This window comes from Tachypleus tridentatus, chromosome 4 (assembly GCF_004210375.1).
Source record: "Tachypleus tridentatus isolate NWPU-2018 chromosome 4, ASM421037v1, whole genome shotgun sequence".
Taxonomy (NCBI): Eukaryota; Metazoa; Arthropoda; class Merostomata; order Xiphosura; family Limulidae; genus Tachypleus; species Tachypleus tridentatus.
In genome coordinates, this window is record NC_134828.1 from 87,580,328 (window position 1) to 87,606,601 (window position 26,274).

The window sequence follows — 26,274 nt, forward strand, 5'->3', positions numbered from 1 at the left end:
TTTTATTGTCTCAACATTTATTTCTATAACTTTTGAAACTGTTTTCTTTTATTTTGAAATAAACGGTTGGCAATGAACTACAAGTATCTTTAACTACACTTTGTTTTATTTAAATTAACTCTTAGTTGGTTTGTACCATTTGAGGATTTAAGTTATAAAGAACACTAGCCCTTCTTTAGCAAGTTTCATCAAAACAAAGACCATTTATTCTAGTTTTGAACTTTCACACCTCAATAGATTTTTCTATTCCTTTCTTTTTCTACTGATTTAGTAATATTTAATAAATAGTAAAAAACAGATAAATGAAATTTTGACAATACTTTTGAGAAGTTTATTATCCCCTTATTTTCCTGTCACTTGCTAAACATTACATTTTAGTGAAATATTACCAAACTTACATACATAACATATCACTAAAGTTTACACTGGAATAATTACTGCTAAACTAACTTTCAGTAAAATATTATACCCGATATTGAACTAAACACTAAAATTTTACAAGTAAACAAGACATTTATTAATCCCTCATTTTCTGTTAAATCATTTAAGATAATTTTATCAAAACTCAAAAACTAATTGTACAAGTACGGTTGTCTACTTTAACTTTATATCATTTCTAAGTCCTGATTACTTTATGGATGCATTGTTCAAGCTTTAATGTTCAAACTGTATTAGAAATGACTTAATCATATTAAATTACTTATGACTTAATACCAAAACCAAAAAGTAAACTGATACAAACTATGCTAGTTTTCACTGGCTATTTCTGACAATGTTTTAAAGTAATTTTCTTTAAGTAACTTTGTGGATTCTACATCTTCAAATAAATGTATCTTATGTATGTCATATAAATGATTTTTATTGTGCTAATGATGTGAAGTAATTTTGAAACTGCACACATTCCAAGTACATAGCTCACTCATTCTCACATCCTCTGACATTATCCTTTCATTAAGTAGAACTGCATGTACATTGTACAGCTCAATTGGGTAGTGCTAATCAGTTTTATACTCTAACAGTTTTAAGCTGACAATAGTTTAAAGGTCTTGTTGTATGTGTTACATAAACAGAAGATCATTCAAATATTTTTGTAAACAGAATAATAAATGCTTTCAAAACTGTTCTGTCATATATACGTTCAGCAGTAGTACTTACAAGGGAGGGATTCACATAGCAAAAATGTTTCTTTGTTCACTCTTACAACTGTTTCCACAATACACAATTTTTGATCACTGATGGTGTCTCTACTGGTTTTTTAATGTACATCCAAGCTACAGAGTAGAAATTTATCTGTTCCAAAGTCGAGACAATTATACACATAGCACAAATATTGCAGTTTGATTTTTTCCAAATGCTGGATTCTTTATCTTTCAGCCACTGCAAAACTAAATGTTTAGTATTTCTAATAACATGCAACAAAAAAGTACCCATACACCAAACTGTGTGAAAAAAGAAAAAGTCTTCAAGGCAAAGAATTATTTGTGATCTGCATGTAGAATCCTACAGGAAAATCTGTAGTATTTGTTGTATTTTTAAACAGCAGTAGCAGAGAAGAAACAGTTCAGAAATGGTGACTCATTCCTCATTGATATTTGAGTCACATCCTCCTATAGTTCATTCTAAAATAGCCATCAGGAAGTCCTAATTATCTCCTTGATCATATCTTCCTCGGGTCTAAGAAAAAACAAAAACAATTTCTTAATTTTTACATGTAAGATATAAATTGCTATGTTGCTACTTCTAGAGAATACTTTAGTTTCTTTAGACAGTTACTAAATATCCAAGTAACACATGCATCTATCCTACATATATAAATCTGTGTCTCAAAGCTACAGTTAGGAGTTTCAGAATATGTACCCATCCTCTAACTACAAGCAATAGCCTGAGATAAGGTACAATTATCTAAGTTATAGCTGGTACTGTGTGCTTACGAAACATTTGTCTTAAATTATAACTAGAGGCATGGAGTTATGCACACCTGTTTACAAGCTACAGTCAGTGATCTATAAGTACATACATCTTCAGAATTCAGCTAGTAATCTATGTTTACAAACAGTTCTTCCAACTACAGGCATAGCCAGGGTTTAAAGTAACTTGCCATTAAGCTACAGCTAGAAATTTTAAAACATCCACTGTAAGGAAAAAGCTGTAATTCAAAATGGACTAGAGTACACTACACTTCAACTTATTATTCACAGTATGGACTTTATTACAACTTCCATTTATAGCTTTAAATAATGCCCTAAGCTTAGATACATTTGTCTTAAAACTCCAAATATACTATAACTAGTAGTGCGAAGGATTTAGGTTTACCTGTCTTTCAGCAAATCAAATGGCATGGACAGAGGTACATCTGTCTCTAACCTGTCACCAATAACCTAGATTGTAGTATTCCTACCCTTCACCTAAATTTCTATATACACATAATCATGATCAAAAGGTATTTTGTATTCTCAGGCTTGTTTTCAGTAGCCAAAACCAAAGTAAAGACCTATTTTAAGTTATAACTGAAGTCTTTTAGGTACATTAATTGGTGCTCAAAGGTAACAGTTTTATGAAACAGGCTCTCATCCCCTTAACTTACCATTTGAAGTCCAGACCACTGTGGGCACGTGTCCTCAAGCAACATGTATAATCACACACACCTGTTTTCAAGCTTCAACTAGTGTAATGGATCTACACACACCTATTTAAGTTTTAACTTATGGCATGAAACTAAGCACATTCATTTTCAAGCTTTGACCTTGGTATTGTTGGCACACAAAAATGTAGCTTAAGAAAAAAAAGGAATGATCACATAAATGCATTTACTCTAATTCTGCCTACAATAAGTTCATGTGTTGTGGCTATTGAGGATTCCCTCTTGTTTTCACAAAGAAAGCTGTAATTTTAAATTATACCTTTAGAACATTACAGAGGATAAGCAAAAATACTGTATTAAAAGAGAAATACCGACAGATAAAACAAATAACATACAACTTAATAAACACAGTTCTAACCAGTAACAGTTATTCACAAGATCTCATTCCTAATATAAATGTACTTTAAAATTAAATCATAAAAATATAAGAGAAAGTAAATAAGTTTTGCATCTTTAAAACAGAAAATAAACTGAATCTTGTTAAAATTTCATGTCTTAGTTAAAATCTTAGTTTCTAAGAAGTAATAATTATGCTTCTTTAGGAGAAAAATTGTTGAAACTAATCATTTCTCTTTCATGCATCTTAATCAAATAATTCACACAAGATCATTTTGCATGATACTACATATTTGTTGAACTTTTGTATTTCATATTCCCATAATAACTGTTAATTTAGATATACTTCAAATAAGAATTAAAATAAATTTTCATCAAACTATCCATAAACTATTTTAAATATTGTATCATTAAGGATATTTTAACAGAAATGAACACTAAACTTTTATAGATTTTGTTGTACAAGTATTGAAAAGACATCTAAATTATATAAGAAACAATAAAATACTTCACATAATCACAAGATGGAAAGGTTCTTTCAACTGGTTGTGATAATTCTAAAGTTAACATTTTCCTAAACCAAAAATGTATATCACACAGGTACTTACCTCCTAAAATAAACTTCTGAGCTTGTACTGCTCTCTATTGGCACAAGTTGTTGCTTGCCATTAGCCTTGATACTTCCACTTACCCTTATGTATATTAACATGAGATCTGCACACTAACATGCAAATGATTATGCAGCAACTCTCCACCAAAACGAGTGATACACAACACTTATCATAACTAGTGTCACCTCTAATCTTCCAGTTGTTAACCACTTTGAGATGGATGAGATCAAACCAAACTACACTAAAATTGAAGACAATAGGTAAGAAATATGAGAAGAGGTAAGTATCTATCAGAAATACATTTTCAGTTTACGAAAATATTAACTTCTGGCATGGCATCTTACATCCTCTCACAAAGAATCCCACAATGAATAGGCATAGGATCAGAGAGAAGATGATCCACCTTTAAGAAGGGCCCAAAGGAAAACCATGTTGTGCAAGAATGAATTAAAAACAGCCATCCTGTCACAGACCACGCTACTCTGAGCCAAGTATACTCTTCATCCACTAGTAACGTGTCACTAAAAGGGCAGAAATAAAGAAGGGAACCTATGAAAAGTCACAGAAAACAAAGGGATCCCTTGATGTGAAGTGGCTATAATGTGACATCTGAGAGTGCACAACGTCCACAATAGAAAGAGGGTCCTCTACCATTCACCTCCAAAACAGGTACAAGAAGGGAAGATAAGCTTCCATGCAAAAAACCTGCCTATGTATGTGTGCACCTCCAATACAACCAACATCAGACCTACGGGGAACTTGCATCTGGCTGACAGCAAGAAGGTGAAAAGCCCAGATGTGTGCATTCATCTCCTATCTAAATCCTGGCAGCATTGGGAATTTTTAATCCAGTCCTTAATAGGAGGATAGTACCCAGCCTTACACATGCAAATTCATATGCCTCATCCAGCTACAACCAACACCAGATCCACTGGGAACCAACATCCCTTAAATAATAGGAAATGGAAAAGCCATTAGGCATTGCATCTCCAGTCCAAACCTAGCAGTACTTGCTGGCATAAAGATATCCATCCATATGCACATTATACCACAACTTAATGTTCATTAAGTTTCTTAATTCAGTCAAGAATACCATAGTTTTTAAATTGTTTGCGTTTGGACATTATACGAACGAAACACAACTTGAAAGTAGATGTTGGGAATTATCATTGGAAACATGCATGTGAAAGTATGTCTTGGATTTCTCACAAAGCTACATGACAGCTATATGCACTAGTCATCCCTAATTTAGCAACAGAAGTCTAGAGGGAAGGTAGCTAGTCATCGCCATCCACCGCCAGTATACAGTAGGATGAGCCTCAGATGTTACGGATCATCAGAGAAGAGCAGTAATCCCTGTCTTCTGTACTCATGTTAGTCCATGAGCATATAGTTCAGCACAAATATATTTATGAAGCAAAATGCCAAGGTAGACTTACTAGTGGTCTTTCAAAAATCACTATTTCATTGGTGTGTATAATATGACCTTGATTATGTTATATTGCATTGTATTTTGAAAAGCAGAGAGACAGCATAAAAGAGTTAATCAATCAACACCTGGTGGCATCTGGAATTGTACATCAGATCTGCAGTGGGAAGCCTCAATGCAGAGATGCCAACTATTTCAAATGACTGAGTATAATGATTGTAGACAGAGCCCTTTATCACTTGCAGTTACTAGGCCTGACCAGTGTCTCTAAGCTGTTTATTATTATATTATTATTAATTATTACTGCTACAGATTGCTCATTTATGACTGTTTTGTGCATTTAATAAATAAATTTTAAAAAAATTTTGAAATTCTTTTTCACATTCTGAATTCTTACTCATAAATGTTGTTATCTCAATCGTTTTTGTCTTTGCCTCAGCCTTTTGTTGGTGAGATGCCAATTTTGTATGTCTGGAACAATCGTTTATCCTGCCACGCACCACAGAAAAATTGATCTGACAAACTGTACAAAATGCATGACTGTCACCGACTTTTGATACAATGTCGGGATATTTTGCACTATACTCTTTCCTAAATTTTTGATTCACAGTTTTAGTCCTTTTAGATTTGCCAGAAACAAGACAATCTGGTGAACGAGACCTCTTTTTTTTCATCTTGTGAACAATCGCATTGGTGTTTCTATGCTGCTTAGAAAACGAGAAATACCCATCTACGCAAGCGCTGATTGGCTAACAAGCACTGATGACGTAACTATGGATTCCCCCACGTACCTAGTATGGAGAAGCACCGCAGTCAAACTCTTGGTAGACGTCGGAGATGCAAATATTTTTTTATTATTTCAAGCACAAACATGATTATCGCAAGTAACCACTTGGACTATGTCTTTTATTTATTATAAAAATTTATTTGCATCTCACTAGAAATTTTCTTTTCACCCCTTTCAAGCCCTGGGGGAACAAGTTATCACTTTATTGTATAGGCCTATATAATACATAATAATTTGGGAGTTGCAACAAGTCATAATATTTGTCCGTATGAGCATGTAGTCATAACATATACACCAAAATCATAATGATTACACTCAAATCGTAATGGTTGCTATCTCTGTCAATGCCATGAGTCACCTGAGATGTTGTATGAGTACAGGTCTTATAGTTCAAATTTAAAATAGTATACCTTGTCAATCAATGCTTGTCACAGAGTTTGTTCTAAAAATGTGAGAAAGACCTTCTATAAAACAAATGAAGTACTTAACACTCCTCAAGAAGCAAAGATATGTGGAGTGGTCCACATACATGAGCTGATGATGTCTTTTAAGGGTCGATAGAAATATGCAGCCAGAGACATGGTAATGAAATGGACTTGATGGGAAGAAACATAAATGAAATGACAATCATCAAGAGAAAAGGGAAGAACACACCATACAAATCAACTAGGAGATCCAACCCATAAGAGTAATGTGAGAAATTACTTGGGAGCAGTTACGAGTCCAAGGAATAAGCAAATGGAAATGAAAACCAATTAAAAGATTAGTGTGTATCATATACTACTGAAAAGCCATGACTTTATAAAGGAGACAGTCAGGATCTGAACAATTATAAAGATGGGATATGGAAGGAAAAGAAATGAGTGTGGATGTGGAATTTCTCTTTTGTACAGCTGAAGATTTGAACACAAGGTAAGGATTTGAAAGAAGGAGAATGTAGAAACTCTGTAATAAAAATGAAGCAAACATCAATTATGTGCACAAACTATGACATCCACAGGCCAATACGAACAAGAAAATGGACTTCAAGGAAGGTGATACATTAAATATGAAAAAGATTTACAAGAAGGATGGGTAAGAACACGCACAACTACATTGAAATTCAAATTAAGGAGTGGAGCAGGGTGAGTATAGGATGGGAAATGTGAAAGGAACAAAACAACATGGATGAGACTGGCAACTGGAAGATGAATCTATATCAAAGCATAAACATGGCTGATAAATTTGCCTGATAGCCTGACAGTGAGGAAACCAAAAGGCCCCTCTCAAAAAGTCAAGTCAAAAACTGATATGAAGTGAAGAACAATAGAATGAAAAGGAAAATAACCATGATGGACAGACCAACAGCAATACATGCACCCCTGACACTGGTAAACTGTCAAAATGGGAAGTTATGTTAGCCACAAGATGTAAGTGGCCAGACAAAAGCCACACGTGAAGAGAGACTGTGGGAATAAATGGATGACACACACCTCATTGGGGCTGGCATAGAAGCATCAGAGATAAAGGAAGGAGGGGTGACACCAGAACCCAGCACAGAAGTGGAAACTATGTACAAGTCTGCTAATACAAAGTCATAAAACAGAACGTGACATGGAGTGGTCTGAATTATGGGAGAGGGAGTAAGCAGATATACATGTAGGTACCAATCCAGACTGAGAACACCTACTGTTCCAGTCAAAGGATAAGTTACAGAGGACCAAAATAGGAGAAGCTATATATTGAAATGAGTAGCAAAACATCCAAATCTGGAACACCCCACTGAGCATACAACCCCCAAAAAAGTTGAGGATCCAAAAACCACTTCTTGGGTAGAATATTGTTGGGATGAGGTAAATGATCCATGACAAGAGTCAGGGCAATCTGAAGAAAATATACCAACAAAGTGATATGATGGCCATGGACTTAATATAAGAGATCAACTTTTGAAAACAGAGGTCTCACAACTCAGTGCTTCTAGCCCATACATGTACGAGACAACTGTAGAATTGTTGAAGTGTCCATTACCTACTAGCCACAAAAAGCCTGTAGGAAGTGAAGATTAATGAACCACAAAGAGAGGACTTGGAAAGAGTCCATCTTCTCAAAACCTTGAGTGTTGAGAAATGTCCCCAACCAGAAAATGCGTCCATCACGACAGTAACATTCCAGACAATGAAATGGGAAAGAAATGTCCCTTGTTGTGTTGTAATGATCCAACCATCATGTGGAGTAGTCAATTTGGAAAGAAAAGGGAAAGATGAGAGAAGCATCGAAGGGATCCTGAAAAAGGCTCCATTGGCACAATTAAGAGAAGAGAGGGCTTCCAGAGAAACCCACATTCCAAAAAAAGAAATCCTTTTGTGCTGTTGGAAAAGAAGAGGAGAAGATGCTCCACATGAGATGTTCCATAACCTTCTATTGAAAGGGAGATTTGGGCCTGAATGATCATAGAAGCGAAATACACTTGAAGACAAACAAAAAGACTTCTCCACTTTGACAAGCCAACTAATGCTGGCACTTCCCACAAAGAAATTGAGTAGGGAGATCAGATTCTTCATGAGAGGAGGCTATAAATAACCAGTCATTCCTAGAATGGTGGAAACAAAAGCCCCCGATATGAATTAGGTGGATAAATGCAGAGAGTACTTCAAAGAACCTACAGGGTGCTGAGGCAAGTCTGAACGTAAGAAGACTAAAAGCTGTCCAAGCTAACCTTGTCCCAATCAAACCTTTGGTAGATGTGCTAGGACAATCCTCAGTTTCATCTGAATGTAGCAAAAAATTGACCAATTCCTACACACCAGAGCTATCATTTCATATACTGACAACTTCAGTTCTGATCCCATATACGTGGTTGAAAAATCCACTGCAGAAGCTACAGCAAATGTGGTCATGACAACCTGAAACTATGAGTACAAAACTTTTGGAAGCAGGAAAAAAAAAAGGAGAGAAGAAAAAAATATAATTTGTTACTCTCTGTGAGAATTAAAAGCTGTAAATAAATGTAGCCAATATAGAAAAAAGTTGAAAAATCTGAAAAACAAAAGAAAAATATTATGCAGACACAGACATCATGAGAAAAGCAAATCTAAACAATAAAACCGTCAATCAAGAAGTGGTTAACAGTTATAATGTTAGAAAAAGTGCTAGTTATGATAAAGGTAGTGTTGCACTCCTATTGGTGGAGAGTTGCTACATAATCATTTGCATGTTAGATGCAGATATCTCATGTTAACATGCATAAGGGTAAGTGGGAGTGTCATAGCTAGTGATGAGCAATAATTTGCAATGACAGAAGGCAGTATTAGTTGAGAAGAACTATTTGTGCCAAAAGGTAATATTGTATTCTAATTGTATTAGAAACAATTTCATATCACCATTTTTATCAAAAAATATAATGCTGTGTGAAAATGGTTAAATCACACTTCGATGTACCATGTGAAATTCAGGTTTGTTGTTTTTATGCATCATCAATTCCATACAGGTACTCCAAGCCAGACTGCACTGAACAGTGAAATTAAATGATAGCATAGTTCTATAATTACAAAACCTGTGTCTTAAAAGGAATAGTTGATGACCATATATTTGTAAACATACCAACTTAGTGACCAAGAGATTTCAATGTAGCCCAGGAAAAGAAATGAAAAATACTTCTGTTGAATTTAATGTGACAAAGGTTACAGTGTATGAAAATTTCAAAAGGCCTAAAAGGCTACATGCATAGTAAATATAGCATTTCTTAAGTAAATGGATTTGTTTGTTTGTTTGTATAACTTAGGGCAATGCCACATTGGACTTTTTGCTCTGTCAACTGCAGAGAATTGAACCCCAAATATTATCATTGTAAATCTGTAATCTTAGTCATCACACCCAAAGAGTAACTGAATGGATCATAATTATATATTCCTCTATTATATCATCTTGCCTAAAGAGACAACACATCTGTGTGAGCCAGTCAATTAATACATAAAGTTTGAGGAGGTGGGAAATATACACCATTCAAATGATGTGTAGAGTTCACCAAAAACTACTGTTTGATATGATGTGTTGTGATAAATTAACCATGGTTCTTTTTTCTTCCACAATATTCACTGTACTCCCATACTTGACTAATGTTTGATCGATTTAAAAACTGATGATGATATCGGTATGCATTCCTTTGAGCCAGGTGGCCCGCTATCCCATTTCATACATTGTTTTGCTTGTTGGTGAATCACTTAACACATCCAGCAAAACTGCTGGATTAGCTGTTATAAAACCATTACCCTGACTATTCTATTCTCCAAATCCAATATCACTAAGTTTATAGCATGTCCAACTCACATCTGTAAACATTCTACACTTCAATACAAACTACATTATCATAAAAACAATAAAAAAAAGTAAAACGTGTATAACCTTTTTAAATATTATCAATATAAAAGAAATTAGTCACATCCACATACAGAAGGATATTTCAGGAAGTTCAAGTCATACACATGTAACTGAAATCCTTAAAAGTACAATAAAATCAATTTACTTCCAAAAAACAAAGTATCAGGTATGAAGACACAAATAAGGATTTTAACATATTCTAGAAGCAAATTGAACTTGTATTTAAAAAAGTGTTAAAAGCTTACTTTCACCAACACTTTGATATGCAATCTGCCACAAATTTAATATGTGCAATGACAAACTACAGTAAAACACAGATCTCCTCAGAGATAACAAGGAACAAAGTCTCATTTCCCATTCTCCTTAAATAAAATAACAATCTCAGTGCTACCCAAACTTCATTATTTTCTGATACACAGGGGTGGACAAAAAAACCAAAAACTTTTAAAATTTTGTTAATTTGTTGTATCTTTTATTAAATAATAGAAAAATATGTAAAACTATATACTTTCAGAACACACTGGACAAGATCTGTTCAGATATGATCTAAAATCCTAATTTTAACACTGGCTTTCATAAATACACAAACTATTCATGATTTTGGTTACATTCATAAAAGTGTTGTGAACCTGATGTAGTTTCTTAAATCTTCTCATTACAATTAGCCAATAAAATTATCAAACAAGTTTCTCTCCAATAAATGAATGTAAAGATAAAACTCAAAATAACACAAACCAAAATAGTTTTACAAATTAATATCTAGTCTCATTCCCTCAAATTTCAGTACTGATGTCACATACTTTCAAGTGCAGATAATTTTGTGTGACTGACTGCCATTCTTCTTTGAGTAATTTAAAAAGTTCATCTTCCATGTTTGGCTAGTAATCTTTTGCAAAACAGTTTAACTCAGCCCATACATTTTCAATCAGACTGATAACAGGTGATTGACCTGGCCATTCCACGACAATTATCTTATTACCAAGATATCTTTTAAGGTCTTAACAATTGCAAAGAAACTTCTTTGATCATTTTGTAGACTAACTGGAACAATAAGATCTAAGAAAACACAGCAGGTACATAACACTTTTTATGATAAAATGTAACTGAAATCATAAAAAGTTTAGGTATTTAAGAAAGCCAGTGTTAAAATTATGATTTTAGATAATATTTGAATGTATTCTAAAAACATAGTTTTACATATTTTTCTATTATGTATTAAAAGATATAACAAATTAACAACATTTTCAGGGGGGGAGGCACTTTTTTTGTCCATCCCTCATATTTTTCTTTGTACTATATGAGACAAAATACAATTTGAGATTATTATTTTTCACTAACCTGCAACTTTCTCTGTTCATCTTCTTCTTGACGTTTTTCATAATGAAGAAAATCATCAAAGATGGAAGTATTGTGGCGATAGTTGTGAATTATCTTCAACATCTGTTTCCCCTTTTCTCCTGGGACTTCTTGAGTGTCACGAGAGTTTGTGACTGGTTTGTTTTCATTATTTTCTAGTCTAATGTGACGAAGCTGTGAATTTGGTACATCTTTTACATAAATCCAACTGACTTTAAAACGACCCTTCCATTTATCCTGGGCCCATACCCCAACTGAGGTGTTATAGTCTACTGCAGACATCATCTGAGTCATTCCACAGAAATGCCCAGAACCATTAACACTAAAAAACAAATACACTGGCCCTTTACCCTCTCTTTCTCTGTAAGCTGCATCTAATCTTTTATTACCATGTTCAGTAGAACACCAGATAGAGTATTTAATAGATCGGTGAATGTCATCCTCAGAAAAAGATTTAATGATAAAGAATCTTGCACCTTTAGCATTTAAGTCAAATTCTTTTGGATTGTAGTTATTTTCCATTCGTAGCTTATCAAGAACTGGATGGGATGGAAGATTATCAGGTCTAAGAGGAGACTGATCTAGTGTAATAATCTGTTGGGAAGAGGACTGAAGAGCACTGTTATAAGTTTGGTCTAAAGGGCCATTTGATCTTCCACCTCTTTGTACTCCCCAAGGAGAAGGCCTTGTTTGATTTGGAGGTGGGACAGGGCCCATTCTGCCACTATTAATGTTGCTACCATTCTTATCCTCCCAAGTACCAATATCCATATTGGAAGAGCTTTGTTTATTACAGAACAATGGTGCAGGAGATACAGATTTTAATTTCATTTTAGACATTGGTTTTGCAGGTTGACTGGCAACAGATGCCCATGACATTTTTTTATAACCAATTAGATATGCTGGGCCTCCTGGATTAAAAGAACTTCCACCTCGTCTACCCAAATGAATATCGCCACCAGAGGCCACAGCTGCATCTGTAAATGGAATATCAGTTTTAGCATCTTTCACCGTAAGGTTGATCATTCCCTGTTCAAGTTTTCTAACTGCAGTTTGATCTCTGCTTTGTTCATAACATTCTTGAATATAATCTTCTGGATAATCATGGCCTACAGGTTTACGGCCTCCCATTCCAGAACCTCCCAAGGTTGAATAATCACTGCTAGTTCCATGAAAGAAATTAAATCCCTGGCCATAACCTGGGAAACTACTCTGTCCAAACATTCCATCCATGTAAGGTGCATGCTGGTCTCCAGCTCCAAGCTGGCCACTGTAACCACTAAGAAATGTAACTGGGTCTGAACCATTACTCCAGGTAGCTTCCCCTAGACCACTTTGGTTGACATACTGAAATGGCATGGTAGCATAGTAATTTGTCATACAAGAGTAGGGATCACCCATGTTTCCACTGGACACAGAAGAATTGTAGGTCTAAAAAATAATCATAGAAGTCTTAATCTTATATAAACTATAAATTATAGGTTTTGTGAAACATAAAGAACATTTCAAAAATTCAATAGATATCAAACATAATTTAGAGTTTTTATTTTGGACAAGTATTTAACCTATATAAAAGCCAGTGTATGTGTAACATCATACTTAATTTCTCAAAACAGAAGTCATAAAAGCCAAAATACACTTATCCACATAGAATACTTCAATTACAGTTATAAAATGCCACAACAATTTCTTAAATTTTTATTATTGTAGATTTTATTGTTATAAAGATTGTTTTGTATTGTTAACTTAATACAGCTGACTGAAAGTGAGAGACATTATTGGAATTATAGTTGGAAACATTGCTAAGATATAAAACACATTCAACAATGCATTTCAATCATCATAAGAATCTAAGTACAGCATATTAAACTTGTAATTCATTACTGGATTCATTTTAAGTTTTGATCTATAAAGGTAGCATGCTTTAATCATTAATATTAATTCGTAACAACGTATTAGTATACCCCATGTTTTCAAACAATATGAAGTACTATCTTGATATACTGATACATCAAACTGTTATATTTTATTCAATATCTATGTTAAAATAAGATCATACAGGGGGCTTGTTTCTCATAATTCTTATGCAAACAGAGATTGCTATGATGCCTTCTTGTGTTACTAAATGATGAATTACACAAGACCTTCATATGTGCATTTTGCAAAGTATGATATCCAACTTTCTTGGCATACAGCAAAAAGACAACAGGAACAATAAATTGCAATATAAAACTTTTGGGAATTACTAGCTCTGTTAAGCCAATCACAAATTTTATCCCAACAATATAACAACAATGTTTCCAGCAAACAAAAATTCATTAATAATAATTAGTGTTAGGGTAATGAAAACAAGAGAAAAATATAAAGTTTTAACAGAAAAAAAAATTGATATTCATTTAGGAGGCTTCAAAGTTTACACATACAAAGCATGAAAACTTTAAGGTAAAAAAAGAAGTATTTTTATTCTAAACAGGAAACTCCTGTATATTTTTATGATTATAATGTGGTTCCCAGGTGTGTTGCTTTTAACAAATTAATGTGGAAAGGGTTAACTACTGACATTTCAGATTTTTATTTTTAATTCCATCATTAGCACGAAAACCTTAAGTAATTAACAAATTTATAAGAACATAAATATCATGAGTGTTTGAACAATTTATTCTTGATATAAATGGAAGTTTAAAAACAACAATCAAATTATTAATATGTTAATATTTTACAATGCAGGCTGGAAAAAACTGTAAACATTTTCTAGCTGACAAATTAATAAGTGAAACAACTTTAAGCTTGCTGTACTAAATAGGTAGTGTTTAAGGAGCATGTGATAACAGTCAAACTTCCTACTGTACAACTGTTTTCATGAGGCATAACTACCAGGCATTTAGCTCGTAAGTCATACATATGAAAAAGCGTAAATGTAACATTGTGGAGTAACATATAAAAAGGACTTTTATCCACATGTACAATTAACAAACAAAAATAAAATACATCTATTTCTTATACTATAATTTTAATTACATTTCATGTGTGGCAAAACTGGAATGAAATAGAGGCAACAATGTTTTAACTGTATTAGGCAATCCAGTGATTTTTTCAATCAGTTGCTAAGATATAGTTACTTACAATAAAAAAAAGTTATCCTAAGATTTGGACAGATTCAAATGGATAAACAGTTAAAAAAACCACAAAAGATGCTGTGCACAAGGAACACCATAAAGCACAGACCAGACAGAGGTGAGACTTTGGATCAGAGTAGGAGTAATTATGGTATATAAAACAGAAATGTTTGGAGAAAGTAATACACAAGAAAAAATTAAAGGAAGATAACAGTGTTGCCATATAGTTCACAATGCTTGAAATAGAGACACTCTTGTCAGATTAATAAAATTTGAAAGGGACAAAAAAGGAGCTTATTGGCTCATTATGGATGTCTCTTCCAGCTTCCAACTATACCCACATCTTACTCTTCATGTATTTATTCAATTTTTCCTTGAACTCAGTTAAATTTTTCTGCCTCTACCACCACTGAAGGCAACTCATTCCCATTTAAATCACAACAATAATTTGAATTGTGAAAACCTGCATGCATCACTTACACTCTGGATAGATAATCATCTACCACATACTGGTCCACTGCATCAAACGTTCTAAACCTCCCCGTAAGTCTGTAGCATCTTCTGTATAATTTTAGCCACTCTAAAAAACTTTAATATCATCTACAAACTTCAATATTTTTTGTTAGTCACTCCAGAGTTAGTATCATTAATATAAAATACAAAGAGCATAAAATCCAGCACAGAGGCCTGAGGCACACTGAATATAACTGCAATTCAGTTGGGTCTAACCCCATGTATTACTACTCTCTGAATTCTTCTCTCCAGCCAATATTTGACCCAATTTAATAACATTTCCTCAACACCCACATATTTCCTTCATTGACTCTTGCAGTAACATACTCAAAGGATCTCAAAAGATTAACAACCTTTTCCCTTAGTGAAACTATGCTGACTCTTTGAAATTATATTAAACTACTTTAAGTGACTGTGCAATATATCTTTAGTCACACCCTCCAAAACCTTTCCAATTAATAATGCAAGACTAACTGGCTTATAATTGCCTGGACAATGTTGATTTATCACTTTCTCTAAATACTGAACTAACATTAACCAACTTCTAAGTCTTCTAATACTCTTCCATTACTCAATGACCTATAAAACATTTAGTTAATAGTTCACAAATAAAATATCAAAGTTCTTTTAAAAAGCTAGAATAAATATTGTCTGGTCCAAGGGACTTATCAATTTTTAATTTCCCAACATTTCTTTTACAATTTCACAACTTAAAATGATATCTTTTACATCAGTATTTTCTCAATACCTTAAGTGCCCTGATTAAGGCAAAAAAACTTGTACCTTCCTTCACAAAAACTGAAGAGAACATATAATTTAACAAGTCTACCAACTCATAATTTTCCAAAACCAACCCATTTTTAAGAGGCTCATGCCAGACAGCCTAACAATAAAATATTCTCCACTTAACTGATACATAAACATGAATGACAAATGAACAGTGTGACATAACAGGGATACTGCATGGATGGATAGTTCTGAACCCCTTGCAATGGACTGAAGAAAAGCTGTATGTGAAGCCAGAAGGTGGGAAGGGAGATTTCATACAAAGCATCCTTGAATAATGTTGCCAGAGGAGAGACTGGGAAAGAGGGAGATATAATGAAGATTGTTTCTGGAGACATGACAGGGATGGAAACCATGGCTGAAACAGCCAGTAAAGAGCCACAAGAAGCTCCCAACACAGGGTGGATTGTAAGAGAGAAACTAAAAAATGTAGAAATGTTTCAGGGTATGCATAAAGGTCCTTTCAATCCTGGCTGCATGCATCCATGGCCAAAGCCAAACAATCTAGTACTAGAAACCAAAACAGAGTATGCTTGGTATTCAACTGAGAGGCAAATATACCTAATTTGGGAGTACGTAGCTAAAAATAGCCATTGGAAAATCTAGGACTTGAAAGAAAAATCTATGGGTAAAATCTTGTTGGCATGGGATAAAAAAGAACAATATGTATGTCAAGTCAGCAAATGAATCTGATGGCTGTGAGCCCAGAAGAGGATATCTAGAGTACAGGAACTTAAGACTGGGATTGAATGCCCCCTTGCCCAGTGATGTAAAATACAACCATCAAGTTCATTGAATGAATTATAACTGCAATGCCTCACAGGGATGACAGAAAATAAATCACCACATAATGAGTAGCATGGAGTACCAAAAAAGCTGATATAAAATCTTAACTCATGAGACCAACAGCCCAAAAGTTTCTGTATAATACAGCACACACCTCATCCTGTCAACCAAACATCTGTGAAGACATAGCCATCCAGACACATAAAATAAATAGACACCCCCCAACTATTGTGTTGTTACTGTCTAACCACCTGAAAGTCAGACTGAAGAGAAGTAAGAAAGGGTAACTGTAAATTCAGATGAAGTGATAATAAACTTGTAGCACCCATTCTAATAAATGAATAAGTACATGGCTCAGAGAGGTAAGAGCCTCCAGTGAAGCCCCAGTTTCCAATAAGAGAGAGCATCTTGTAAAGGGGGAGAATATACTTATAGTTCTCTCTAAACTAAAAACTCCATGGGTCACAAAAAAGAGCAAAAGGTTAGAGTCAACTGAAATGTGAGTTGAACAACATTCTCAAAAAACGAGATATTGAGTGATGGTGGATAACAGACTTCACCTTAACAAACCAACCCATCTAATCAGCTTCTCTGATGGAACCAAAAGAAGCAAGCTGTTGATAAAATGATGAAAATTGAGCCCAAGAAAATGAAAGAATCAGTCAAACAACTGGACCAACCAACAGAAAGTATAGAGTACTAATTGCAGCCAAAAAGGAAGAGCTCAGAATCAAGGAATACAATCCTTGTAAAATAAATGTAGAAATGACATGAAGCCTGAGCAAGGAGATTATGCAAATAAGCATCAGATATGTAGAATCTTCTCATTCAGTGCTATGGAAGAAAGACACCTCTGTGAGACAGGAAGGATTCCATGGTGAACCAAGGCACACTAATTCAGACAAGATAAATTGATCACATGACACCAAACCCTAGTCGTCCTGGGGATGACAAAAAGTTGGGAAAAGAACCCATGAAAAACCTGTTTGATAGAAGTATGAAATCAAGCAATAGGTCTTAATACCATCATGCTAAGCAGAGAAGTGAAAATTGAGTGTAACTGCATAGAGGTAGCCAGCTGTAATATGAGGGTGTGTTGCAATTCTATTGGTGGAGGTTTGTCACATGCTAATTTTAATCTTAAAAAAAGCTAAACCATGCTATATACACATGGAATTATGTGAGAACTCAAGGCTAATAGCAAGTAAAATATGTGCACTAGAGGGCAGTCAAATCAAGAATAGCTGTAAATGTGAGATAAGTAATCATATTGGAAACACTAACTTCTAAAAGTTGTTTAACTTAGGTTTGCTCAGTTTAATCAACAAGTGTCATAACTCACAAAAATATTTGAAAATACTAATAGGATACAATAGTAATATTTCAGTTACTTGAATAGTAGTAAAAATTGTACACCCAAATTTCAATTAGCTGATTATTTTTGTAACATCATTAGATTTAATCATAAGCTTTGATTAATCAGTAATAATCAATGTAATCAATTAATATTGCTGATTACCCAGCTCTTATCTGTTATCCATAAGTATAAATGAAACAGTCATCGTAGTTTAACGTAAATATCATTACTCAGAATTTGCTTTGAGTATTCCAGTAGAACTATAAACTCTTTGACAAAACCTAACAATGCTATTGCTATCTTGAATATGAAATGAAGCATCAAATTATGCTATTATTAGCTCAAGCAAATTGTAACATGTCAATGAAAATTATCACTCTGGCATTTAAAATAAAAGGGAATCTTCAATAGCCAAGGTTGCAATTAGAACCTAAATCAATCAAAAATTGGAACTATCACCTAAAAATTTGTACTTTGAAAAAAAAAAAAAAAAAAACAACAACTCAGAACCACTATACAAGTTGCTGTGCCATGACTAAACTGGTTGAGATCTGGATCTGTTTTTAATTGATTTCATCTGCTCATTAGGAGATATTTTACTTCACACAAGTCACTCCAAAGATAGAGATATAATGATGAAATATTTGAAAATCTAACCAAAATTGCAGTACATGTCATCATGTATCAAACTGATTAATTAAAAAACAAATATCTTACTGGATGATGTTGGTTTTTCCAGGTATCAAATTCTCCATCTTTAAAGTTCCTAGAACTGTTTGAACCTAAATGAGATTAAAAGTTGTCTCACTTGAAACTACTCAGAAAAATGTTTTTCAAAAAGGATCATTAAATAAATTTTATAAAATAATTATTTTATAATATTTTTAATTATATGCAAGTGCATCATGCAAAACTAATTAGCTTCTATTTAATTTTTCATAATATGGCTAAAGCTCGTACTTTTTCATGAAAAAGTAAAATCAACATTTGTAATTCTCAGCATGATGAACAGAACCATTACTCATATTAACACTAAAAATACCTTGTATTCTTCCTTATCTGAAACAGAAACAAAAGATTTTCTAATAAAAAGTCACAAATGAATACTATATATTAAGGCCAATACTAATATAACTTCACATAACTTACAGAAAAGTAACAACCTACACATGCATTATTCAGTTGTTTTCTCTTAAATTTCATTCTTCCTTAAATTCCAAACTTGTAGAGAAATATCTAGGTTAACAACTTTTGCTGAAATTATTACACTTCAAGTAATGTTACAAATAATAATTAAAAATTAGAAAGAAATAAAAATTGTTCATACTCTCCACTATATCATACTATTTATGTCAAAATTCATTAATACAAGAGACTTATGACTATTTATTGTATGAGGTTTCTTTCCAAAAAAACAAAACTATTACTGTATTTAAAATATTCTCATATTTATTCATAATTAAAAACAAGCAACATTCAGCAAAAAATTGATCATTTTTCCCACAATAATCTGAAGACAAATACTTTACATGCATTCACAATTGAGTTTAAATCCTTCACTCAAACTGGTTATTTATGTTTTATGCCACAATATATACTGACAACTTTAGTTTCTGAAGCTGTTGGAACTTTATGTATTTGCAATTGCATTAAATACAAGTGTAATATACCATATTTTATCACCATCTTTTAGAATCTCATTCTGTTATTTGCTACTTGAGATTCTTGTTCTGCTTTTGCATTAGGTCATACTTGTTTCTTCACTGTTATTTGTTGCCCATTTGTAATGTTCTTTGATGGCAACTAATTAACTTTTAATAAAACCCTCTATACTACATATTTTGACATGTTAATCATACTTGTGACTACTGATAGTCAAACTAGTAACTTTTTAAATTCTTATTTTATTTAAATATGATTTTTTCATTATCTCATGTTTTTCAAGGTCTTTATCTTAATGTTGCCCATTACTGTTTGGGCTGTACAGAGTTCACATCTGCCACAGCACTTAAATCTAAGATAAAATACCTCTACATTCTTTATGGTTTTCTTTCTACACAATCAAATTCTGTCAAATATATTTTAATTTCTGGTTTGTTACAGTATGGACTGTTTTATTCAATTATTCCTCTTTTTTTTTATTACTTTGTAATCACTTTTATTATTAACTTGCAATGAAGATACAAGTCATTAAAATGGTTTTCATGGTTCATTTAAATTTGCTATTTCAAGTACTCTTCTTGATTTATACATTACTATTTCTGCTAGAGATCTCTCATTATTTTCTTTTATAATATTTATATTTTTCAGTTTCACTAAATCACATGGATGGTTGTAGTTAGATACATCTTATTAATATGTTTGAATGAAAGCCAGGCAAGTTTTCTGGCTTTCAAAGAATGATTCAGTATACCATTCAAAATACAAAAAAATTATTCATTTACATTTCGTTATCTTTTTTGGAGAGCAACACTAAGATGTGGCTTTTTCAAGTGCACTGTCTACAAATATGAAAATTTTTATTTTGGTACCTTTAACTGTTACCACTCTTAAAACATATTTCAATATCAAATACAGTATCTAGTTCAGAATTATTATATAAGCAATCTTTTCAATAATTGAGTCTTATAGTTTACATTTATAGAGAAAGCTTGTTCATCTAATTGTTTTAAAATCCCAAACTTCCCTGGTCCTCAGATCTCCTAGATCAAAAATAAAAAATATTTCAAAATTCTGTATATGCATGGGGGTTAATCTTAAATTATTATTATCCAGTATCATTTTCCTAGCTTAACTTTAAGTTGCAAACACAGCTTCATAAAAACACTTTTAAACACCTTTTTAATGTAATTTTTCTTAATTTTGATGAAAAATAAACTAGTAAAAATAATCTGGTTTCTCAATGTAGAAAATATTGTTTGTCTACCTACCTATATTACCTTGTCCCTTCATTTGCTGGAATTCCATTAGAACATGAAAAACAAAATACACTTAGTAAGACTATGTTCTTATTAGTGTAGATTACTTATCAAATTTGTTTTTTTGACTGTAGCACAAAAAGTCAGACACAAGAAATTAGGTTTTCTCATTTTCCTAAAAACTTAATAAATTTTCTCAAATTATAACAATAACATTTACTATGTAATATAGCTGCCAAATAAATTAGGTTTAAATCTTTATCTTAAGTACTATATTCTGTGTAAACCATGGTTAAATATATTGTTTATGGTAGATATGATAAACATGATGTATTATCACATGATGTATACATCAGTATTTGGTGTATCATAAAAGTGAGAAAAAAAGTGTATTTTAAAACTGTGGAAAATGTTCTGTGATAATTTGCAATATATGGTTGAGTTAACAGACATTTTTGTGTTTAATTTTTGATCATGCATTTTCGAATGTTTGAATCAGTTGCTCTAAATAAAATGAATTTTTATCACCTTTTCTTTTATGCTCTTGTACAATCAAAAGCATGTAAATTTTGTACCAAATGTAATCATACTTTCATTATCTTATGAAATACTTATGATAAACAACATGGTAAGGCTAAGAGCCAACACACTGTCACTGTATTCCCACGATCAATCCATCATGAGCTACAGCCATTCACAGAGAATGGTTAAATATTATGTTTCGTCTTCATTAAATATATATGAAAAATGTAATTTTTTGTGAAAACACATTTCTGCATATTTTCTATAATGTAAAAGAGCAACATTGTAAACAAATATAGACAGTAGCTAGCTCCTTGTACTGTAGTCTTCAAAGAACATGTTTTATTTATGAGAACAAAGGTAATTAAAACTTTAAATAATATAGTAGTAGTTGATATTCACATATTTAATAAGAACTTAAGGTTCTTAAAGTTATTATATGTTAATGCTGAAACTGCAAAATCACCAGTCTTGAAACAACCTAAACATATTTACAAAAACATTTAAAGCCAGTCCTTATCCACGTTATTGTTGTTTTTTGGTATACTAAAACACACACACACACTTTTAGAATGATAACATTATTTCTAGTGAAAACAGTCTTATAATTTAAGGGTTATATTTTTCAAAATATTCAATAATGAAATGTGGATTAAAATGTTTAATAAAGAATAACAGACTTAATTTTACACAAAAGTTCATTCAAATGTTGCAAGTTTAGAAATTATAACTTTTTAGGACTTGCAAAACATGTCTTCAAAGTTGAATAATCCAGTTCAAGATACAAATGCCATCTTAATCTATATGGCAATGCAATGGCTTTCCTAACTGTATACATATTTCTAATTGTTTAAATTAGTAAGCAATTTTTTAAAAGAGATTTATAATTATTAAACTATCTTTTCCAGGTATGGTATTATACTTGAATATGACAAAGTAATAATTTACTTAGTGAACACAATACTAAGTCTTGCATTCTCAAAATGCCTGGTAGGGGTATTAAAACTTTAATTAAAATAAACCTAAATATGATCTCAGAAGGTTAAAATGTTGTTTGGTACTTTATTTTAATTAATGTTTTAATACCCATACAAGCCCTCTTGAAAATACATTTTTACTTCAAATGGGTTTCTCATTATCACTAAGTTATGTCTGTTTAACATTAGGCCCATATTATTAAGAGTACCATTACTGTTACAAGTGAAAAACTGCAAATATAAAAAAGTAAGAAATGATATGCATATCTTTATAATTATAGTACTATACTGCTTGGATCATTGGTTTAACTAATGTTTTATTCATTAGTAGCATTTAAATTCCTATTGCTATACAAGTTCTAAATCTTAATAGAAGTATAAATTATAACAATCATAATGCAAGTCACCTGTACATAATATTTTCATAGCTAAGTTTTAAGATATAATTAATAAATTACACTTTTTATAGCACCAAAATAAAAATAATAGCACAGTTAAGCCCTAAAATATTAATTTTTTTTAAAGAAAATAAAATCCACAAGCTTATGTCTCAGATTCTAATTATTAAGTTATACTAATAATGATAAAAATTACAATAATGACAGTATCATAGGGAACTGAAATTCATCTGCTGTGTTTCTTTTATCTTGCAACAATTTGAATTATCTAAGCACTTAACTGAAACTTGAAAATCTCTGTACAATGTCCAAATTTGTATCTTTTATTATAAATCTTCTGTGAATGTTAATGAAGCTGTTAAAAGTTAATATTAAACTAAAATTGAAGAATAAAGTCACATATTATTGACTTTATCATAAAAAATAAACAATGAAATATTCTCAACTATCTAAATTATATTTTGGAAAAAAAAATAACCCGTAAGAAATCTATTAACATTTGGTAATGAACAACAAAAAAAGATTGATCATTACTACAATATCAATCCCCAATTTGAGAGATAACTATATGAAAATGTCCCTGATACACTTTGAAATTAATGTACAAAGTTATAATAGTCTTTCAATCCTATTAAAGAATAGCCTAAATATTGGGCCAGGTACTTTTTTCTCAACATGGTACAAAGGTAAGCATCACATTGTAAAAAATATCTATCCCACTATCTTCACATATTATGATTAAAATAAGCCATGTTAAAAACAAAAACTAACAAAATACGTCACAAGTTAAAATTTGTATTTATTTGACATCTTTGAATTCACGGTAAAATAAAAAAAAAAATGATAAACAAGTTTCAGATTAATATTTAAAAATAAAACTTCAAAAATCAACTTTCACAAGATTCATTCAGTTTCACTTTTTTTATTGCGAAATATATGTGATAATAATAATATGCGTGCTAATTACCAATGTTATAATTATTACTACTAATATAACTAACTACTAATATTGTAATACCAATATTATTAACAGTATTAATACTACTATAATACTAACTCTATTATTAATATTAGCACTAACTTGACTAAGTAACATCAACTATAACTAACTCACTTTATCGCTTGATAAGTAGTTAAAGTAGGCGTGGTGATACAATGAACACACTCAATATGTTTTTAACAGTTATGAATATTTTTGTAAGTACTTAAACTTTTGTATTTATCATATGACTGAAGTCACAGTGCTTTGAATAAAGACTAAAAATGTCAACACAACTCGAAATACAAGTATCGAGTTAGGGAACATTAAACACCCTCAAAAAGAAAAATTACGGAAATATTTTGTGGAAAGTAAAACCAGTCGATGAAACATAAGCAATATACGACGTTTTATGGAACACTGAAAAAAAATAAAATAAAAACAGAGATAACAGTCTTCAAATCAATTCAAAATATTTTAAAACAAGCTTTAGTAAACTTTATTTACATATAAAATAGATTAAGTTATGACATATGCAAAATGTATATGATATTATTCAAATCGGCTCTTCTTTCCTTACATTTTGATAGAAATTCGAACGATAAATATCCATAGCGAAAAAATATTTAACGTTATAAAACGCAATTGTATGGGCTTTAAATGATTTCTGAATCAATTTGATGTTATTAACAGAAATTTCAGTTTTCCATGCCAAACATTTGCTACATTTGATTTGATGTACATTTAGTATAGTTTTAATTATCAATCACCTATTGTCAAAATAGTTTTAGATAATAATTAATTGGATGAATTTGTTGGATTGTTAATAATCACAAAGCTACACAACAGTATGTCTTTACTCTGCCAGCAGCGGGGATAGAAAGCCGATTTTTAGCATTATAAGCCCTCAGCTTTACTATTGAATCGCTGGTTTCAATATGAAACCCCCAGTGGCTCAGCAATATGTCTGAAGGCTTATAACACTCAATACTAGGGTTTAATATCTATAGTAGACACAACACAAATAGCTCATTGTGTAGCTTTATGCTTAAGAATAAACAAACGAAAATGTTCTGTTTGGCATATTTATTTAACATAGTTCCAAACTATGTTTTGTTTTATAAATGTATACTGGTTCTTACTTCATTTATTGAGTTAAACACATTTTAAATAATACTTATGTGGAAAAGAAAAGTTTATTTTGAGCTTAGAAGTGCTCACAACCAAGTGAAGGAATTTACCACCAGAGACAGACAGTTGCAGGAGAGATGTGCTAAGTTTGGGAGAAGTTCTGTCCTATAAAAATGCTTTTCCTATGATGTAAAGGCCCCTAACATCAATAGACCTACAACTGAAGACTCATAAACATCTCTTAGCAACTGAAGTGCTCAAATTGATGGTTCGAATTTTGTCCCTAAGGATCAATCTTGATGCAAGAGAAGTAGAACAACTGAAGGTTCTCTACATGGATTGAGGCATTTTGAATCCAAAAACCATTTGAGAATGTTTCTACAAAACTCGTAAGCTATTATCACATTCCAGAGTGTTGCAGCCCTTCCTCTGGTTGAGACCATAAGCAGCTTTGTCCAGCCACCCTGAGCAAGAGGCCAATTACTTGAATGTTTGAGTTGCTGAATACGATATGACTAGCATCTTAGCCTGACATTGGCTAAAAACCTATAAGAGAGAGGCTTTGGCCTGTACCACAGGTCCCTGTGAGTAAGACCAAGTTTATCCTGCTCATATTGATCACAGGTGTGATAAAATAAGACTTAGACCATTTCTTAAAATGTGAAATGAATGGATTCAGGAACAGACCGTCTAATAGTTGATACTCTGCTTGGACAGCCACAATCTCTATGTCATTAAACAACCGGACAAGGAGCAACAAAAGGAAACAGTCATCTGGGTACCCCATTGCTGATTTGACCCAGTAGAGAATCAGATGATCTTACAAAATTAGAGCACACATATGTGTAACTTGTTTATAATGATCTACCACGGCTATAACAATTTACCCTTTTCTGGTAGCCAAGCCTTTATCTGCAATACATGGCAAGATCTTGTTTCAAAAAACTGTCGATTGAAATCGTTCATTTTTCCATAATATAGTCACTTACCTGCAAATTTAATTGATAGTAATTTTTTCATCAACTACAGATCTTCCTTTAAGGATGTACTTCTACTTTGTTTCAACTTAATACTCACATATTCATCTGTTATAGGATCTATAAATCGGTCACGTGGCAATAAATTCATCATTTCATGAGGAATATCTGAGTAAGATAATTTGGCAAGCTTTGTCAAATGTTTTGTAAGTTCAGCTAAGGTCTATTTTCTCTTCTTTACTTTACTTTGTAACTTCAGTCTGATTACTTATTTTTGGTGCAATACTTTGAACTTGTT

General features: G+C 32.2%; 1 protein-coding gene across 1 annotated transcript; it reads right to left on the reverse strand.

Moving 5' to 3' along the window:
* LOC143249635 (YTH domain-containing family protein 2-like) lies at positions 1-24,312 on the reverse strand. The gene is made up of 5 exons (XM_076499864.1): positions 24,004-24,312; positions 21,005-21,029; positions 18,792-18,856; positions 11,499-12,947; positions 1-1,674 (listed from the first exon to the last, which is right to left on the reverse strand). The coding sequence occupies exons 2-5, from the start codon at positions 21,024-21,026 to the stop codon at positions 1,642-1,644; spliced, it is 1,569 nt and encodes a 522-aa protein (XP_076355979.1). The 5' UTR covers positions 21,027-21,029; positions 24,004-24,312; the 3' UTR covers positions 1-1,641.
* Positions 24,313-26,274: the final 1,962 nt, after the last annotated feature.

Coding starts and splice junctions, on each gene's coding strand:
- LOC143249635 (XM_076499864.1), bottom strand. CDS start 21,026: ATGAAGGGACAAGGTAATATAG. Junction 12,948..18,791: donor GGAAAAACCAACATCATCCA/GTAAGATATTTG, acceptor ATTATTTTTTAG/ACCTACAATTCTTCTGTGTC. Junction 1,675..11,498: donor ATGAACAGAGAAAGTTGCAG/GTTAGTGAAAAA, acceptor GTTTTTTCTTAG/ACCCGAGGAAGATATGATCA.